The 18,194-nt window shown below is 41.5% G+C and overlaps 1 protein-coding gene across 4 annotated transcripts in view; it reads right to left on the bottom strand.

Annotated features, from left to right (window-relative positions):
- The window catches only part of ano1a (anoctamin 1, calcium activated chloride channel a), a 292,742-nt gene that overhangs the window by 98,355 nt on the left and 176,193 nt on the right, over positions 1-18,194 (bottom strand). For 3 of the 4 annotated variants that reach the window (XM_086008194.1, XM_086008196.1, XM_086008195.1), the window contains 4 exons: positions 5,416-5,498; positions 5,286-5,297; positions 2,779-2,853; positions 1,965-2,042 (listed from right to left, as the gene is read on the bottom strand). In XM_086008194.1, coding sequence (XP_085864320.1) covers positions 1,965-2,042; positions 2,779-2,853; positions 5,286-5,297; positions 5,416-5,498 — 248 coding nt within the window. The remainder of the gene's footprint in view (positions 1-1,964; positions 2,043-2,778; positions 2,854-5,285; positions 5,298-5,415; positions 5,499-18,194) is intronic. The other variant, XM_086008197.1, reaches the window with a different exon arrangement.

Below are 18,194 nucleotides of genomic sequence, written 5' to 3'. Positions count from 1 at the left end.
TCCTGTTGTTGTTGTTGATTCTGTCCAGAACACAATACAGCCACCAACTTGGGGACAAATTTATCATCTTTTGTATAGTTCGTTTTTATAGTTCTAGCAATATAGGTTTACTAGGACACTCACTATAAAATGGACAATTAAACTAAACTCGAAGCTTTTCCCAGGTCTGTATTAGTGAACATATTAAAAATTCAAATAAAGAATCAAAAATTAGAGGTGGACTCCCACCAACCAGATGCATTGCTTTGATCGAAAAACTTAAATTCTGAAGTTATGTAACAAATTTTATTTATGGCCTTTAGTTTTGGTCTCCCTAGTGGAAACATTTTCTCCACATTTACCCTCTCAAACCTTTCATTATCTTAAAAACCTCTATTAGGTCACCCTTTGGCCTGCTCTTTTCTAGAGAAAAAAGCCCTAGCCTGTTCAGTCTTTCCTGATACTTATAACCTCTCAGTTCTGGCATCATCCTCGTAAATCTTCTCTGCACCTTCTCCAGTGCCTCTATATCCTTTTTATAACATGGAGACCAGAACTGTTCACAGTCCTCCAAGTGTGATCTAACCAAGGTTCCATACAAGTTTAACATAACTTCTCTGCTTTTCAATTCTATCCCTCGAGAAATGCACCCCAGGTGCTTGGCTTGTCTTTTTTATGGCCTTATTAACCTGCGTCACTACTTTCAGTGATTTGTGTATCTGTACCCCTAGGTCCTCTACCCCATTTAGACTCTTATTATCCAAGCAGCATGTAGCCTCCTTATTCCTCCGACCAAAATGCACCACCTCACGCTTAAGTGATATTTCAATTAATTTGCTAATTAAGTGCCCATTCTGCAAGTTTAATGTTTTAGTAACTATTGCAGGAAGAGATGTCAAGACTCTTTATTTCTCCCACAAGACCAAAGACTAAACAACCTATCTCAGGTGAACCTGAAGTGCAAACGTCAGTCATAATTGTGAATTTAATGAATGTGGGTAGCATCTTTGCAAGTCTAGCACTCCAGCATGGTAGCCAAGAGGTTGCTCCCATTACCTCCCATTTAAAATCATGGGATACTTTGGTCATTACACTTTCCATTAAACTTTGCCAATTACAGTTTTGCTTAGAGTCCTTACCAGGTAAATGCGAATTAAAGCTGTTTGATATGACCAACGTGTGATATTAAATAAGGACAAACTTCAAAACTAGAAGCTTAGCACATTTAAGTCCCTGAGTGACTACAACAACAACATTATTTTAAGCTACTACTAGTCAAGCATCACAAAACAAGTCACATGTGCACAAAGACCACTAATTACATGCGCAGTGACAACCAAACTAAGGTGACTGGGAACAAAACGGAATTAAAAAGGTGTCTATACAAGTACTCTCATGCACAGCCATTCTAATGCGCTGTATTACCGACTATCAGATACATTTAATAAAGTGAAAAAGTTCTGAAAAATAAATAATCCATTAGCTTGTTGAGAAAGACTGCCAACTTCAAATGCGATTACGCTTCTTTGAAATAATTTAGATAAATTTTGGTACAGATGCTTCATTCACTCATTGATGGAACAAACTTTTCCATATGATTTATTTTTAAAAAAAATGACTAAAACGCACGATGGCGAGCCAGCATCTCAGAGATGAGCCAAACCAATACCCTGTCAAGATGTTGGTAACTCCAATGGGAAGCAATTCGAACTAATACCCTCTAATCAGGCGCACAATCTTCATTTCTTCACTTAGTTGATTTATTGACAGTGAACTGAACGTGCAAGAAATGTTTCATGAAATTACATAGTAGAATGTGATTATAATAGCACCTGAAATTAACCAATATATTTTACTGCAATGAATTGCACTTTAAGATGTGACAACTCCAGCGATCATATATATATAAATAAACAACAACCTTGGCCCCATGTCTTTCTGAACAAACTTGGAAAAATACAAGAAGCTTTATTTTCAACTAGTACCAATTTCACCCCAGCCATGGCAGACCAAACTCTGTTTTTCCATTTGTTTGGGTATTCCTCCACCACTTCCGATGGCTTCTGAGGTCAGGCAGAGAAAAGGACCACATAGGCAGAGTGTTAAATTCAGTCACACAGCATCATCACAGACTAACATAAGGGATCCAATACCAAGCTATTTAAATTACTGACTTTTCTTTGGTTGAGTGGGATGGGGAAGGGGAAGCAATTTCCTTGTACTCAACAAGGCAAAATGTTGAAATCCATTTCTGAACCCAGCATTAGCATCAAACCCATTCAGGTCAGGTACAGCATGTGCCACATGCAGAGTGAAGTTCCCTCCACTCTCTTCCGACAACATGCCTCAACGCCAAACACAGAAAGGCACCTCCGATGGGAACGAGAGTAGATTTTCCCCTTTAGTTAGCCAGCCATCGGCGAGGCCGCTCTCAGTAAGGCTAACAATAATAGGCAGACTCATGTTGGGCTGAATCTGCCAATCTCATTTAATGATGTAGCCAGAGAGAGAAGACGTTCAATCCAACAGGCTGGATGGGATTCAAACCCTACTCCCAGATGTGGAAGGACAATGGTATAACTGATTGGACTGACCAGTCCCAGAATATCAAATTATTTAATAAAGACGCACATTTATTAATACACAAACACAGTAACTAACCACTAATTTTTTCTTAAAAATTACATAAATCAATAGTTGCAGAAACTGTGGCATTCTGCGAGCAGACTTTTATAAAAATATTTTACCAAGTTTAAAAATAAAATGCAAGGTTTAATTACATCGAAAGTCCATCCATACCTCTTCCTTTTTTTGAAGTTCTTTCTTCACAACTTTACCGAGAACCCTGGCCTCATATTCAGGCCGCGGATGATCCTGTGCATTTAAAAAAAAAACTCTTAGCATAAACAAATTGAAGATGATATTTTTTTTTTTAAAAAGCAATGTAAAAAGTTTAGTAAAAGTACAGCCAGTTTTCTCCCAATAAACCATTACTAGAACCACCCCTTATCATTACTTTTCTAGTCCTGGTGCAAGAACCATTACACTCACAGGAGGAGCTCAAGCTTTACTGGGATGAATCATCAAAAATGGTTTATTTTATTGAACCTCACCAACTTAAGGGTTTGACTGTGCCCGTGACAACACTCAAATATGGTCCAGAACCAAGGACTGACTCATGGTTTACATAAATGTTATAATGCCATTACTTTTACCAGTTGCTGTCCAAAATCTGTGTAGTAGTCATTGTTTCACACAAACTATTTTTAAATCAAGAACATTTTCACCGACTGCAGGCACATAGCATTTGGTTTGGTGACACTAGAAGCAATAGCCTCCATTTTACTGTCAGCAAACGTCACTTCCTGAAGATTCCCCGTTTTCAGTTAGCAAGCAAGAGTAAAGATCAACCCTCTCAGAGGTGACAACCACTTGCATCAATATCGATGATCCAAGGGTACAAACAAGATAATATAGAGAGAAAACATCAAACAAAACTCAAGTCAGATGCCAAAATCCTTAAATCAGATTCTGAAGTTACTACGGGCGAGAGGGAGGCAATCCTGCTGTGGTTATGTGGGAAAGCTTGCTGCAATTATGGTGCTGCATTGACAGGAGGCTTATTAAAATATTTTTACATCGGATGCTGATGGCACTCAGATCACTAAATGGACAAGAGCATGTCGCTAAGGCAGCAATGACAGAGGGGACACAAAAAAAGGGTGAAATGAAACTCTCCCACCAGTTACGGCCTCACTAAAAACGTGACTCTAGCCATTTCAGTGCTATACTTTTTAAATTGGATAGTGTGATGTTGAGGGCTGCTGCTTTGGTCCTTATTAAAAATGGGAAAATTATAAATGAGCAGAGGCTCAGCAGCTTCTAATTGGCTGGAGTCATACCTTGCACAATGGAAGATGGTTGTGGTGGTTGGAGGTCAATCATCACAGCCCCAGGACATCGCTGCAGGAGTTCCTCAGAGCAGTGCCCTAGGCCCAACCATCTTCAGTTGCTTCATCAATGACCTTCCCTCTATCAGAAGGTCAGAAGTAGGGATGTTCGCTGATGACTGCACAGTGTTCAGTGCTATTCACAACTCCTCAGATAATGAAGCAGTCCATGCCCGCATGCAGCAAGACCTGGACGACATTCAGGTTTGGGCTGATAAGTGGCAGGTAACATTCGCGCCACACAAGTGCCAGGCAATGACCATCTCCAACAAGCGAGCGTCTAACCGCTGCCTATCGACATTCAACAGCATTTCCATCACCGAATATCCTGGGAGTCACCATTGACCAGAAACCTAACAGGACCAGCCACATAAATCCTGCGGCAACAAGAGCAGGTCAGAGGCTGGGTATTCTGCAGCGAGTGTCTCACCTCCTGACTCCCTAAAGCCTTTCCACCATCTACAAGGCACAAGTCAGCAGTATGATGGAATACTCTCCACTTGCCTGGATGAGTGCAGCTCCAACAACACTCAAGAAGCTCGGCATCATCCACGACAAAGGCAGCCCGGGTACCCCATCCACCACCTTAAACATTCACTTCCTTCACCACCAGTGCACCGTGGCTGCAGTGTGTACCATCTACAAGATGCACTGCAGCAACTCACCAAGGCTTCTTCAGCAGCACCTCCCAAACGCGCGATCTCTACCACCTAGAAGGACAAGGGCAGCAGGCGCATGGGAGCACCCCCCACCTCCAAGTTCCCCTCCAAGTCACACACCATCTTGACTTAGAAGTATATCGTAGTTCCTTCATCGTCACTGGGTCAAAATCCTGGAACTCCCTACCCAACAGCACTGTGGGAGTACCTTCACCACATGGACTGTAGCGGTTCAAGAAGGAAGCTCACCACCACCATCTCAAGGGCAACTAGGGATGGGCAATAAATGCTGGCCTTGCTAGCAATGCCCACATCTCATGAACGAATAAAAAAAGAAATTAACATAATATTGCCACACTAGGGATAGTCATTATTGTAGTCCTGAGATTCCAATGGAAAGAGGCATTCTGGGCAGACAAGTAAACCTAATGAAATAATCGAGTCACCCACAGCAAGATTCCCTCGTTCTGGCAGGTGCAAATCCCACATTAAAGAATTACTAAAAGCATCAATTTTTCCTACAATGGAACATGTAGGAAGAACAGTAAAAGCACCAAAGCGTAAAATGATTAACTTCAAAAATGCTTTGGATTAAATCCCCCCCCCCCACCCCAAACTAACAGTACAATAGAAATAGAACTGTCATAATTAGGCAAGCTTGTAAAAGATAGAGTATTTAATTAAAAAAATTCCAAACCTTTAATCGTTCCTTCAGGCAGTCAGCAACAAAAGAAGAAACAAGTATTATTAAACTGCAAAAAAGTGACAAAAGAGAGTTTATTCAATACAAATGGAAGAATTTTTAGTAAACATGTTTGAGGGCTAACCTCCTCCTCTTCAAATCCGATAAGATCCCATTTGTAATTGAGCCTCATTTGGCATCTTTTCCAGTGTTCCAAAAACATGGCAGCTGGAAGCAAAATTGTCCTCGATTAAAACATGTGGATAGACCACTGCTATCTCTCAGAAATAAATTAAAATCAATGCAAAGGCTTGTTTAATAAACAAAGTGCTTTTTGTAAAGAAGAGTTTAAAATCATTCTTGCACGCTCCTCTCTCCTCTTGGTGCACGGTTTCAGTGATAAAATTATTATCTTTAAATGGAGACACTGAAGATAGTTTCTGGGGCCAGAATCATGGCGTTTGAAGTATTTTCAGATGACGAAATGGAAACATGCAAGATAGCTAACTTAGGGTGTATTTATACTACAGCCGAAGTCTCAATGTAAAGCAGAAGCCATTGTCTTCGGTCCCCGTCACAAACTCTGTTCCTTAGCCACCGACTCCAATACTCTCCCTGGCAATTGTCTGAGGCGGAACCAGACCGATCACAACCTTGGCGTCCTCTTTGACCACGAGATGAGCTTCCGACCCCACATCCGCTCCATCACCAAGGCAGCCTACTCCCACCTCCGTAACATCGCCCGTCTCTGCCCCAGCCTCAGGTCATCTGCTGAAACCCTCATCCACAAGATTTTTAAAAAATCAATCAGTTGTATCGTTCAATTATACATACAATTAGAAATCTCTAGGGCTGGATGTCTGGATGCAGTAAATTCCAGAAGCAAGGTTGATTCTTGGATAGAAATGTGTCTCCTAGCCAATAGTACACCAGTTTGAATATTGTGCTGCTGTAGGTAGAAATGATTCCCAATCACCAGCTCTTCCCTGCTATCAAAAATCACAAATTCAACTGGTGATGAGGGGCAGGTCTATTGAACCAATGATAGGGCAGATAGAGTTTTAAAAAAAAATGATGCTTTTGACAAATAATGGAAATTATTTGTGAACCAGTACATTCCAAACTTCCTGCTCTCTTCACTGAGGACACATTTCATTTTCCTATGTGCATAATATTACATTTATTTTCATCTACCACATTTACTACTGATACTGGTCACCTGTCCACACTGAGCTGTTAGAAATTTTTATAAGACACCCTACATGTTGTTTACAACAGCAGGGCACTCAGAGCAAAGCCCTATGGAGTTCCTCTAGTTCCTAATCCCCAGCCAGAACTTTGTCAAATGCGATTCTGCAAAAGTTTGTCATTATAGTTTCTATAAGCTTTGACAAACATTGGCAGCAGGATACTGGCCTGTGACCACCATGGTCCAACCTTGATTCCTTCTCGTGGTCAAGCATGATGTTCATTGACATTTAGAAATGCCAACACTAGTGGACACCTACAGTGCCGATGGACGAGTCTGGCAAGCAGCTGCTTCCTTGGCCTAAATCTCAAGAGAACCAGTTATTCGGGTCAATACTTTCGAAGAAGACATTCAAATTTACATGTGGCCGAGTGGTTCTACTTTGGTGAGAATTTGGACGCTTAACTACAGCATTCATGATTTTCAGCAATGATGTCCTATGGCTCCATTTAACACATGGTTCAAAGATGAAGGATAGTGGAATTGGCCCCCAATTTGGAAACAGTCTTCCACATGCCCTCAGCATCTGTGAGGATCAAGGAATTTGGAGCCAATTGCAGAATTGCAACTCTAGTGAGCTGATGACATGGACTTTATCATCATAGTGATGGGCCTCCTCTCCTCTTGGTTACCTGATCTTTTATTAAATTAGGGCCTTGGCCTGATACCCAACATTCAGTTGTGTTGTGTGACACAAAATATTATCTCATTTAGGCTGAACCCAGATGCAGTCCGATCTTATTGACTGGTGGCTGGAATGCTAGTCTAGATCAGCAACTTCCTGTTCAAAGTCATTACCATTGGCCTGGCTTCGATTAGAGTGTGTACGTCGTATTCCTTTTAAAATGCTAACAAAAGGACGCTAAGGTAGAGGCCAAGTGGTCAGTCTTGTCAATTGGTGGTTCCGGTAAGTCCATCAATTCTAGCTAAAAAATATTACCTCTAGTCCTTATTCCTGTTTGAGATGTTTCTGTACGCAAATTGGCTGCTGCATTTGCCTACAATACAATGCAACAGTGACAACACATCAAAAGTAATTAATCGGCTGTGAAGCATTTTGGGATAAATGCAAGTTCCTTCCTTCTTAGTTGGAGAAATAGGAGAATTTTGGAGAAATAGGAGAATGCAATAGTAACTGAAGGAGAGCACAGCACTCTCCAATTTTTTTTGCTTCCTCAGTCGACAATTCTTTCAGAAATTAATATTTTGGGACACAGTATGAGTAATTTGAGATATGACATATGGTAAGTGTAGCCTGCTTGAAGGAAACAGGTGGCTTTTGACCAACAGTTCCCAAAGTTCTCCACCACTGATGGGTTTTCCTTACCTCACGTCTGGGTCTGTTGTAGACTAATTGATAGAGATTGATTGCCATGATTAGTCAAGAACTCCAATATTGTTGCATCATGCAACTATCGGGATGGCAGAAGGTGAACTAGATAGAGCTCAAGTCTTTTTTTTTTGTTTAGCAATTTCTATGTTCCTACACCTCAAACAATCAGTCCATCACCTAAAGATTAATGGAATGAACAGTGTAGGCTATAAACAACCAAATGGTCAAATAGCCCCTGTATAAAAAGTGCACTCATTGTTTAAATTCTTATAAAAATATTAAAAGCCCATTTTGATAATATTTAACAATCGTTGCACAATGCCAGTCAAACTTTCTATTACAACCATCCATAAAACTATTTGTTTTGCTAACAGTCCATTATCTTATAGAAGCTAGCCTTAAATCAACCTCTTTGCACTGTGTAGTGGAGTCTCTTGAGCAAAGCAATCGGAATATCTGCTGTGGCATTCTATTTGAGTACGTGACCGCCAACTACAGCAAGACAAACGAAACAATACTGCTGGCATGGTTCATGTACATGACATCACAAGCTATTCTTAACTATAGAGCAGAACAAGACTCCGTGATGAACTCAGATTTAGCTTGCCTGGTACTTAAGGGGAAGATTTCCTCAATTTAGAGCAAAATCATAAGACAGTTCATAAAGAATACATTTATGATTTCCAATACAAACAGTCAACAGAGGAAATCTGTTTGGGTGACCACTTTGCTGAACACCGCCGTTCTGTCCACAGCTGTGACCCACCCCTGCCCCACCGAGCTCCCCATCACTTGCCGTTCCACTACGACCTCCGTCTTTAGCCTCCTACATGGCTCCAAAGAAGCTCAACATAAGCTCAAGGAACAGCACCTCATCCTTCTACTAAGCACTTTGCAGCCCCCTGGCCTCAACATTGACTTTAACAACTTCAGATCTTAACTGCAGCTCCCATTTTCTCTCTGGTAGTAGCTGTTGGCCACGTAGGATGCATGTGCCAACATTTCTGGGTTGGGGACCCTCCATTGGAACACCACTGGTGGGATGGTCTGCACACTTGGTGCAAACCTCCTATTTTTCTTCCACCGGACTCTATGGCCACTGGAGCCTTCTCTTTCTGGCCGGTTTATTATGCTTCCCTTTCTACCCATCCTCCTTTGGTTAGTCACACACACTGCATCTTGTATGCGTCTTATTTCTCATTCTTTCATCTCCTGTTAATACCACCTCTGCCACTTAACCATATCCTGTTCTGCACTGAAGCACTTCACCCAGTAAATAAATAGGCTTTTTTAGGTTTAAAGCCCTATTTGTGAGTCCCCCCCCACCTTCCCCTTATTCTGTTCATCTGGAATATGTTTCCATTCCGAGGAAGGGCTTTGGACCAGAAACATCAACTTCTGATTCTCCACAGATGCTGCCTGACCTGCCGAGTAGTTCCAGCTTTTTGGTTGTGGTTTTGAGGGAATCCCCTCGACTCTTTCACCCATATACTGATGACAATACTTCAGTTAGTGCCCTTGTAATGATGATAATCCTTCAGTAAGTGGCCATGTATTGATGACAATCCTTCAACAAGTGGCCATGTACCGAGGGCAATCCTTCAATAAGTGGCCATGTATCGATGACAATCCTTCAGTAAGTGGCCAATCCTTCAGTAAGTGCCTATGACACTGCGATCATGCGGACACATACAATTTGTGCTGGAGGTTTGACATAAGCTGGCTTAAGTGGATTTAATTTTCTACATCTGAGGAGGAGATCTATATTTAGGTTTTGATTAAGAAAACAGCTGCTCCACTTTGTCAAATGGATTCGACTTGGCATTCCTACCAACGTTCCCTGTAAGCTACACTTTGTTCTGCGCGGCCTGTCTCTTTTAGCGCGCAGTCCCTTAAAATTTCCGTGCCTGCGCGGTATTTACAATGGAGAAGCCGGTGAGCGGCCTGCGCAGGACCTTGCAGATGCCCGCTTAGAGGGAACATAGATTGCTATTGGTATTTCTTTCCAAAGGCGACATATAGTAAGCATATTGGGGGGGGGGGGGGGGGGGGGGGAACCAAATTCTCCCCAATCTTTGGTTCCCCAATATATTTTTTTAAATAATCTACCACCGTTATTAAAACTTCGTTTTTTAAATTTAATTTTTAAGTTATGGATATATCATATGGAGAATCACAACTTGGTTCTCAAAGTTAAAACAGCATTACATTAAGGCTGGAGGCACGAGTTCTCCACAAACCCACCAACAATGTACTTCAACTATAAACATATACACACTGTCCACCTTTAACCACCCTGCTTCTGGAACTGAGACTAACCACATAGTTCTTGGACCGCATTTATAATCACAAACACTTCTACTTGCATATATTTCTATAGTTAAGGTTACATTAGAATAGTGTTCATCTTACTAGACTAGTAATCTGTTGGCCTGAACTAATAATCCACAGAACGTGATCAAATCCTTCCTTGGCAGTTTGAGAATTTGAACTCAGTTTAAAAAAAAAAGAAAATCTGAAAATAAAAAACTGGCATCAGTAAAAAAAAGTGACCATGAAGCTGTTGGATTGTCAAAAACCCAGCTCGTTAAGTAAATGTTCTTTAGGGAAGGAAACCTGCCATCAACATTGGTGTGGGAAGTCACATATGGGCAAAGCCGGGTAATCTGTCTGTTACCCGGTCTTGTCTATATATATATCCCACACCAATGTGCTTGACTTTCAACTGCCCTCTGTAGTGGCCTAGCAAGCCACTCAGTTGTATCAAACCGCGTGGTTCACGGCGGCGGCCCATCGCCACAATCTCAGGGCAATAAATGCTGACCTACCCAGAGACACCTGCATCCGAAAAATGTACAGGGCCTTGGTGAGACCACATCTTGAGTAGTGTGCGCAGTTTTGGTCGCCTTATCTGAGGAAGGATGTTCTTGCCATGGAGGGAGTGCAGCGAAGATTCACCAGGCTGATACCTGGGATGGCAGGAATGACGTATGAGGAGAGATTGGGTCGATTGGGCTTGTACTCACTGGAGTTTAGAAGAATGAGAGGGGATCTCATTGAAACTTATAAAATTCTAACAGGACTAGACAGACTAGATGCAGGAAGCATGTTCCCGATGGCCGGGGAGTCCAGAGCCAGGGGTCACAGTCGAAGGATATGGGGTAAGCCATTTAGGACAGAGATGAGGAGGAATTTCTTCACCCAGAGAGTGGTGAACCTGTGGAATTCTCTACCACAGAAGGCAGTAGAGGCCAATGCAAAAAAAAAAAAGGTCCATGGCCAGACTTTACATGGTGGACTCAACCTCGATACCATTACCAGCCACAGTTGATATTTGGACAAAGCAGTCAGAGGAACTTAGAAAATCCCACTCTCCAGTGGGGTCATGGTGCTTTGACGGCACTGGTGCCACGAGCAGAGGGAGCCTTGTAAAAGGAAGTGGGGTGTACAAAGTTTATTTTTGGTAAATATGCTTTTTGGAATCTACTGAACGCAAAAATCTAAACCTATAGTTCAATAAGTGTTTAGATAATTCCATAGCCTCATTAGTTGGGCCAAATATCTCCTCGAGGAAAACAAATTATATTTGACATTTTGTGGTGGGGAGAAAAGGTTGCATCCGATCCCCTGGGAGAGCATTCAACTCGCTTGTTTGCTTACTCACATGGGAAACATTTATGTGGGAAAGACTAAGTGGAAGAGGAAGGATAAGAGGTGGAAAATGAGGGCGGAAGGGAAAAAAGGAGAGAATTTCTGACGAGTGTAGTATTTCATTTTGATGTTACCCCAATTAATTCTTTTCTAGAGTGATCTATCGCTCAAATTTACAGCTCTTAAGAAATGGTTACGGAATTGCTCTATTGAAAAGCAGACTCTTTATATAATGGCGCGGGTCGTGACGAATGTGGATACCAGAAACACAACGGTTTCCCCAGTGAGGCAAGCTCCTTGAGGTACACTATCTTCAGGGGAAAAGTTTCTTTCTTTTATAAACATGGGAATCCCACAGCAAACTACAGCTCGACAAGGCAACAGGCATCGGGGTGTGCTCCACATCTTCCTACAAACGTATAGACACAGATGTTCTGCAAACATTTGCCAAATAGTTGGGCACGTGCACAAGGGAGCAGGGAGGGAGTCCATGGAGTAATAAAAAGGCTAGCCTAGACAAGCAAAGCAAGCACAACAAGAATGTCTGCACAAAATATTTTTCTGCCGGTGCATCTGCTCGAATGTACACCAGCCCCATTTTTTTTTTTGGTTGTTGTTAATTTACTTCCAACAGAAATGCTGGTGAACATTTGGGTTCAAATTTACTAGGGAGATTTAATTTGTCCAGATATACACAATGATATACATTTAGACTTTTTATACATCTCAAAAAATGGGGTGCATTTTCATTCCACTTGCGTAGGTTAGATGTGGAAAATGATTGGCACAATCCTAGGTCGTTGGATCAATGGAATGTGCCCTCACTACAATGAAAAGTCAATTCAGTTAAATAGTTTGGAGATTATTTTTCACATTCTACACATCAAAATTAACCAAATTTACATTGTATTTCTTGTCATATTAAGTGCACCTACTTAACCCAGAGACAGTGTCAAAACAGATCTTGTGGAATGCAGGAAATCAAAGAAAGTTATGCCATAATGGAAACTGCAATGAAATTAGCAAGCAACGATTAGATTAACGCTACCTGCAATAAAAAAGTGTTTTTTTCCTGTCCTGGCTTCACACTTGGGTGTCTGACAGCAACTGTTTTGAAGCCCTTAAGGAAATATTGTGCTCCCTGGGCCAGCCAGCCAGTCAAAATCATGCAAGACTGTACTAAAAATCCTCCAAACTTACAGAAACTGTGCTCGAGGTCAAATAGCAATTGGAATAATAAATGTAGTAACCATTTGGAAAAAGGTTTATGTTCAAAATTTTTTTTTCGGCCTTTCTCTACTCCATGTCCCTCATTTTCTCTCCTAGTTTAGTACTACATTATTCCTAATTAGTCTAACATTAAACATACCGTTCAAAATCATGAACAGTTTTGACGAGAGTAAATAAGGAGAAAATGTTTCCAGTGGTAGTGAGGTCAACAACGAGAGGACATAGATTTAAGGTGATTGGCAAAAGAACCTGAGGCGCCATGAGGAAACATTTTAACACAGCGAGTTGTTATGATCTAGAATGCTCTGCCTGAAACGGTGGTAGAAGCAGATTCAATAATAAACTTTCAAAAGGGAATTGGATAAATACTTGAAAGGAAAACATTTACAAGGCTATGGGAAAGAGCAGGGGAGCGTGATTAATGGGATAGCTCTGCCAAAGAGCGGGCACAGGCACGATAGGCCGAATGACCTCCTTCTGTGCTGTATCGTACTCTTATACTACCACTATGAAACTGGTTTTCTTGTGCATCCAAGCACTCACCGTCCATTCCAGGGCAGGGGCCAACATTTTAACATAAATGCCTCTGGTTGAAAAACAGTTAACTGAGGCAGAGGACATTGTAGTTTGATGTAATCAGGTCAAATGTTTGACTTCTTTTTCACCTCAGGTGCTCTGTTGCTTAGAGAGTTATTTTAACTTTTGCAGGTTAGTCCGTCATCGCTAAAATAAATTCTTAGTGGCAGGTGCACATGAAAGGATAATTAAAGCCTGATGGTCCAGAACAGTGTTGTTCAATAGAAATTGCGGACTAGCTACAGGTGTGGCTACAGTGATACTGTTTTAGCCACATGCACCAATGTTAGTAGAAAACACCTTACACAAACAGTATTCCACGTGTATATTTATTTAAACATCGACCACTATTCAGCAACCAAGGAAATAAAGCACTCAACAATCAAAAAAACACTCGTACACTCTGCTTGTCATCTTACCAACAAACACACAAAAAAGGTTAAAGTACATATGCATACGCCGTGTGAATGAGTTTTAAGATCACATGCCCAACCATGCCTATGACTCATATTTTAGTTACTAACCTAATGCAATTAGCTACATCTGGTTTCCCGATTAGCCACATGGGGTTAGTAGCTTATGTATTGGACAACACTGGTTTAGAATTGAGGGTTTTCATCCGAGTTTGCTCTTGGATCTCCCGGAGAGACAACATCCATATTCTTTTGTGGTCTACTGGGTGGGTAGAGGAGGGGAGGAGGAGACAGTGTCTATATTTGTCCAGCATCCAATGGGGACATACAATCATTGGGCAAGTGCCCATTCAATGGCTGCCAGTCTTGTAGTGGCATGAATGTCCTGCACGGTTTCTGGTAGTCAAGCCATGATATGGCCTTGATTCTGCTTCAAATTTTGCCAAATTGAAGATGAAGCCAAAAGCCATTTAAATCTCAAATGCTCCTCCCTCACATTTGCACTAAATGTTTCTCTAAGCGCAGAGCTATTGCAAAAATATTGCATTGTGGCTCAACATACATAAAAACATCAACATCTGCTTTTAAAAAAAAGTGTAAACAGCTTTTGTTTTCCTCGTCTATCATTACAACAGTGACTACACTTCAACAAAAGTATTCCATTGGCTGTAAAGCACGTTGGGACATCCTGAGGTCGTGAAAGGCGCTATATAAATGAAAGTTTTTTCTTTTCACTTTCCAACCAAACGATCCAATTTATTTGGCCACAGAATTATACAGAACTATGTAAATAAAACAAAAGAGATGCTACATAATCAAAATATTTCACTATTACAAGCCTTTGCCCATCTTTGCCCAAGAATTTTGGGCAGCTCATTAGGATTGTCCATTCGAAAACACAGCACAAAGGTTTTTGTTGCTCCTTTTCCAACAAGACCTTAACATAGCATATGTCACTTATTACTGAAACCCATGGAACAAGGAGTCATAGTACTTCCACTAAACCACCTAAAAAAGGAGATTTGATCATTGCTATGAGGCCAAAGCACACATCAGTCAAAATATCACAGAGCAATGAACATATGTAGCATCCTGTGGAGGCAGATGATAGAACAGATACAACTGCTTCCATGCAGTTCCGACCATGGGTTTTGGTGTGGGGAAGGAGGGGACCAAATGTAATATATCCAAGTTTGCTGATGATACAAAGCTGGGTGGGAATGTAAGTTGTGAGGAGGATGCAAGGAGGCTTCAAGGGGATAGGCTAAGTGAGTGGGCAAGAACATGGCAAATGGAATATAATGTGGAGAAATGTGAAGTTATCCACTTTGGTAGGAAAAATAGAAAAGCAGAGTATTTTAAATGGTGAGAGATTGGGAAACGTTGATGTTCAGAGGGACCTGGGTGTCCTTGTACACGAATCACTGAAAGTTAACATTCAGGTACTGCAAGCAATTAGGAAAGCAAATGGTATGTTGGCCTTTATTACAAGAGGATTTGAGTACAAGAGTAAAGACGTCTTACTGCAATTATATAGGGCCCTGACGAGACCACACCTGGAGTATTGTGTACAGTTTTGGTCTCCTTACCTAAGGAAGGATATACTTGTCATAGAGGGAGTGCAACAAAGTTTCAACAGACTGGTTCCTGGGATGGGGGGATTGTCCTATGAGGAGAGATTTAGAAGAATGAGGTGATCGCATTGAAACATACAAAATTCTTACAGGGCTCGACAGGGTAGATGCAGGGAGGACATTTCCCCTGGCTGGAGAATCTAGAACCAGGGGTCACAATCTCAGAATAAGGGGTCGAAGAGAAATTTCTTCACTCAGAGGGTGGTGAATCTTTGGAATTCTCTACTCCAGAGGGCTGTGGAGGCTCAGTCATGGAGTATATTCAAGACAGAGAGCGATAGATTTTTGAATATTAAGGGAATCAAGGGATATGGTGATAGTGCAGGAAAGTGGAGATGAGGTAGAAGATCAGCCATGATCTTACTGAATGGTGGAGCAGGCTCGAAGGGCCAAATGGCCTACTGTTGCTCCTATTTCTTATGTTCATATGAGAAGGGAGGGGGGGGGAAATAAGAGTTGGAAGGATGCCATCTATGAAGGGCATTAGGACATTGGCAATATGGGGGATGGAAATGTTTTTGATTACCTTTGGGGAATCAGGGAGTATTTACACAAAAATTAATTTCTCCCAGGAGAATAAATGGGAGGTTATAGAGTTCCCGATAGGATAGATTGTGCATGACCCATGGAAGAAGTGGGATTGATGGACCGGACAACTTTTTCCCCTCACTCCCCATTTTGTTTATCTTGTAATCACCCCTCTCAGCAGTATTATACCCTATGTTACTGCACAGAACAGCAATTGAATTGCAGTTGGTGACTGCCTGTCTGATGGTGCATTAAATTATTTCAGCATCCTGGCATACAAAATAAAATGTTACCCTTGGAATACAAAAGTCATACACGGAGTTAAAGGGACCTCTGTTGCTTTAACTTATATATTATTCTACATCAAACTGTTGTCTACTCAGTACTAGGCATCGCAATTCAGACATCAACACAATGGGCCAGATCTGGCTGGAACAGGGCATCTCATGCCATGCCCAGTTAGTTGGACTTTTTTTCTGCACCCTTAAAGCTAATAGAATTTTCACGTCGTAACTTGAAAGTGCGAACCGATAATGGGATAGCGAGGGCAACGGGGAATCTGGGACCTCAGCGAACGGTGTGACCAACAGTGTGCCTCCTTAACCAGTGAGAGTTATGGATTTTTAAAATTTACTCATGCTGCCCTTAACATGGTTGTGGGTCTGGAGTCACATATAGGCCAGACCGGGTAAGGACGGCAGATTTTCTTCCCCAAAAGGGCATTAGTGAACCAGATGGGTTTTAACAACAATCCAATAGTTACATGGCACTAACTTTTTTTATTTTATTTAATTTCAAAATTTATTTGCCATGGTGGGACTTGAACTCATCTCTCTTGATTAGCCTCTGGATCACTAGTCCAGTAACATAACCATTATGCTACTGTTCCAATTGAGAAAGAAACAGAGGAAGGGCTGAGAAGGAGGGTGAATTAGAGTCAAATCAGGTACAGAAAGAGAGAGAAAGATTGGATTGAGAGAGAGAGAGAGAGAGAGAAAAAGAGAGAGAGAGAGAGAGAGAGAGAGAGAGAGAGAGAGAGCGAGCGAGGAAACAGAAAGAAAAATAAAACAAATGACATTTTAAAAACCTCCAAGAATAATTTACCACCTGAAAAAAAGAATGAGACTCCACAGTTTAAATTGTTCAATTTCTAGGCCAGAGGGGTTGATTGGCACTAAGTAAACTATAGTAATCTGGGATGTAATGCTTAAGTTATCCACCAGATGGAGACAAATATTAAGGGATCATACTTACCAGTATTAAGGTAATGTCCTGGCACACCACTGAAGGTAGTGGCATTGCATTCTGGGTATGACTCAGAGGTTGATCCTCCATCTTGGTGATCGCATAGTAAGAAATAGAGTGCGTTTGCTGCAGCCTGTAAGAGTTAGTTTCTCGGCTATATATGTATAATTAAACAGTTGAGTTTTGGTTTCTGATGTCTGGCTTATCTCAGTTTCTGACCTTACCACTCGGATATCACATTTGGCGACGAGGCTGAACAGATCTCATCTTGAAGAAGGAAAAATAAAAGAAAAGCACTGAATCAAGGAATCATGGCTGCTATGGTAGGACAGCTCTCTGCTTTTGATGTTCAGACACAGACCTGGAACGAATACAGTGAGTTGCTGGAGCATTTCTTTGTAGCAAATGATATAGTTGATGTCGGGCAAAGGAGAGCTATTTTGCTCACTTCCGTGGGAAGTCAGACGTATAGTTTAATGAGGAACTTATGCAGTCCTGAAAAACCTGGAGACGTACCATTTGCTAACTTAGTGGACTTGCTAAAGGATCATTTCAATCCCAGACCGAGTGAGATTATACAGCGTTTCAAATTTAATTCACAGAACAGGAAACCAGGAGAGACTGTATTGGATTATGTAGCGGTGTTGAGAAAACTGGCACACGATTGCAATTACGGGAACAGTTTGAAAGGCATGCTGAGAGATAGGCTTGTTTGCGGGATAATGGATGCTCGAATGCAAAGGAGATTATTGTCCGAGACTGGGCTTACGTATGAAAAAGCGTTGGAACATGCTCAAGCCATAGAGACAGCTAACCGAGATGTAAAAGAAATACAAGGTTCAGACTGGGCTACTACGAGACAAGTTGGAGGTTCGGTTGTGCACAAGTTAAATTTGAGTCAGAAACCACAACGTGAGCATGTAAAGGCATGTTATAGATACAATGGAGATCACCTGGCGAGGGAATGCAGGTTTCTGGAGGAAAAGTGCCACAAGTGTGGAAAAAAGGACACATAAAATGTGCATGCAGAGCAAAAGGCCCCAGGGAGGGTTACAAACCTAAAGG

The sequence above is a fragment of the Somniosus microcephalus genome, chromosome 15, assembly GCF_052327205.1.
Source record: "Somniosus microcephalus isolate GS21.2 chromosome 15, FLI_Smic_1.0, whole genome shotgun sequence".
Classification (NCBI taxonomy): domain Eukaryota; kingdom Metazoa; phylum Chordata; class Chondrichthyes; order Squaliformes; family Somniosidae; genus Somniosus; species Somniosus microcephalus.
This window is presented reverse-complemented; position numbering and strand designations above follow the sequence as displayed.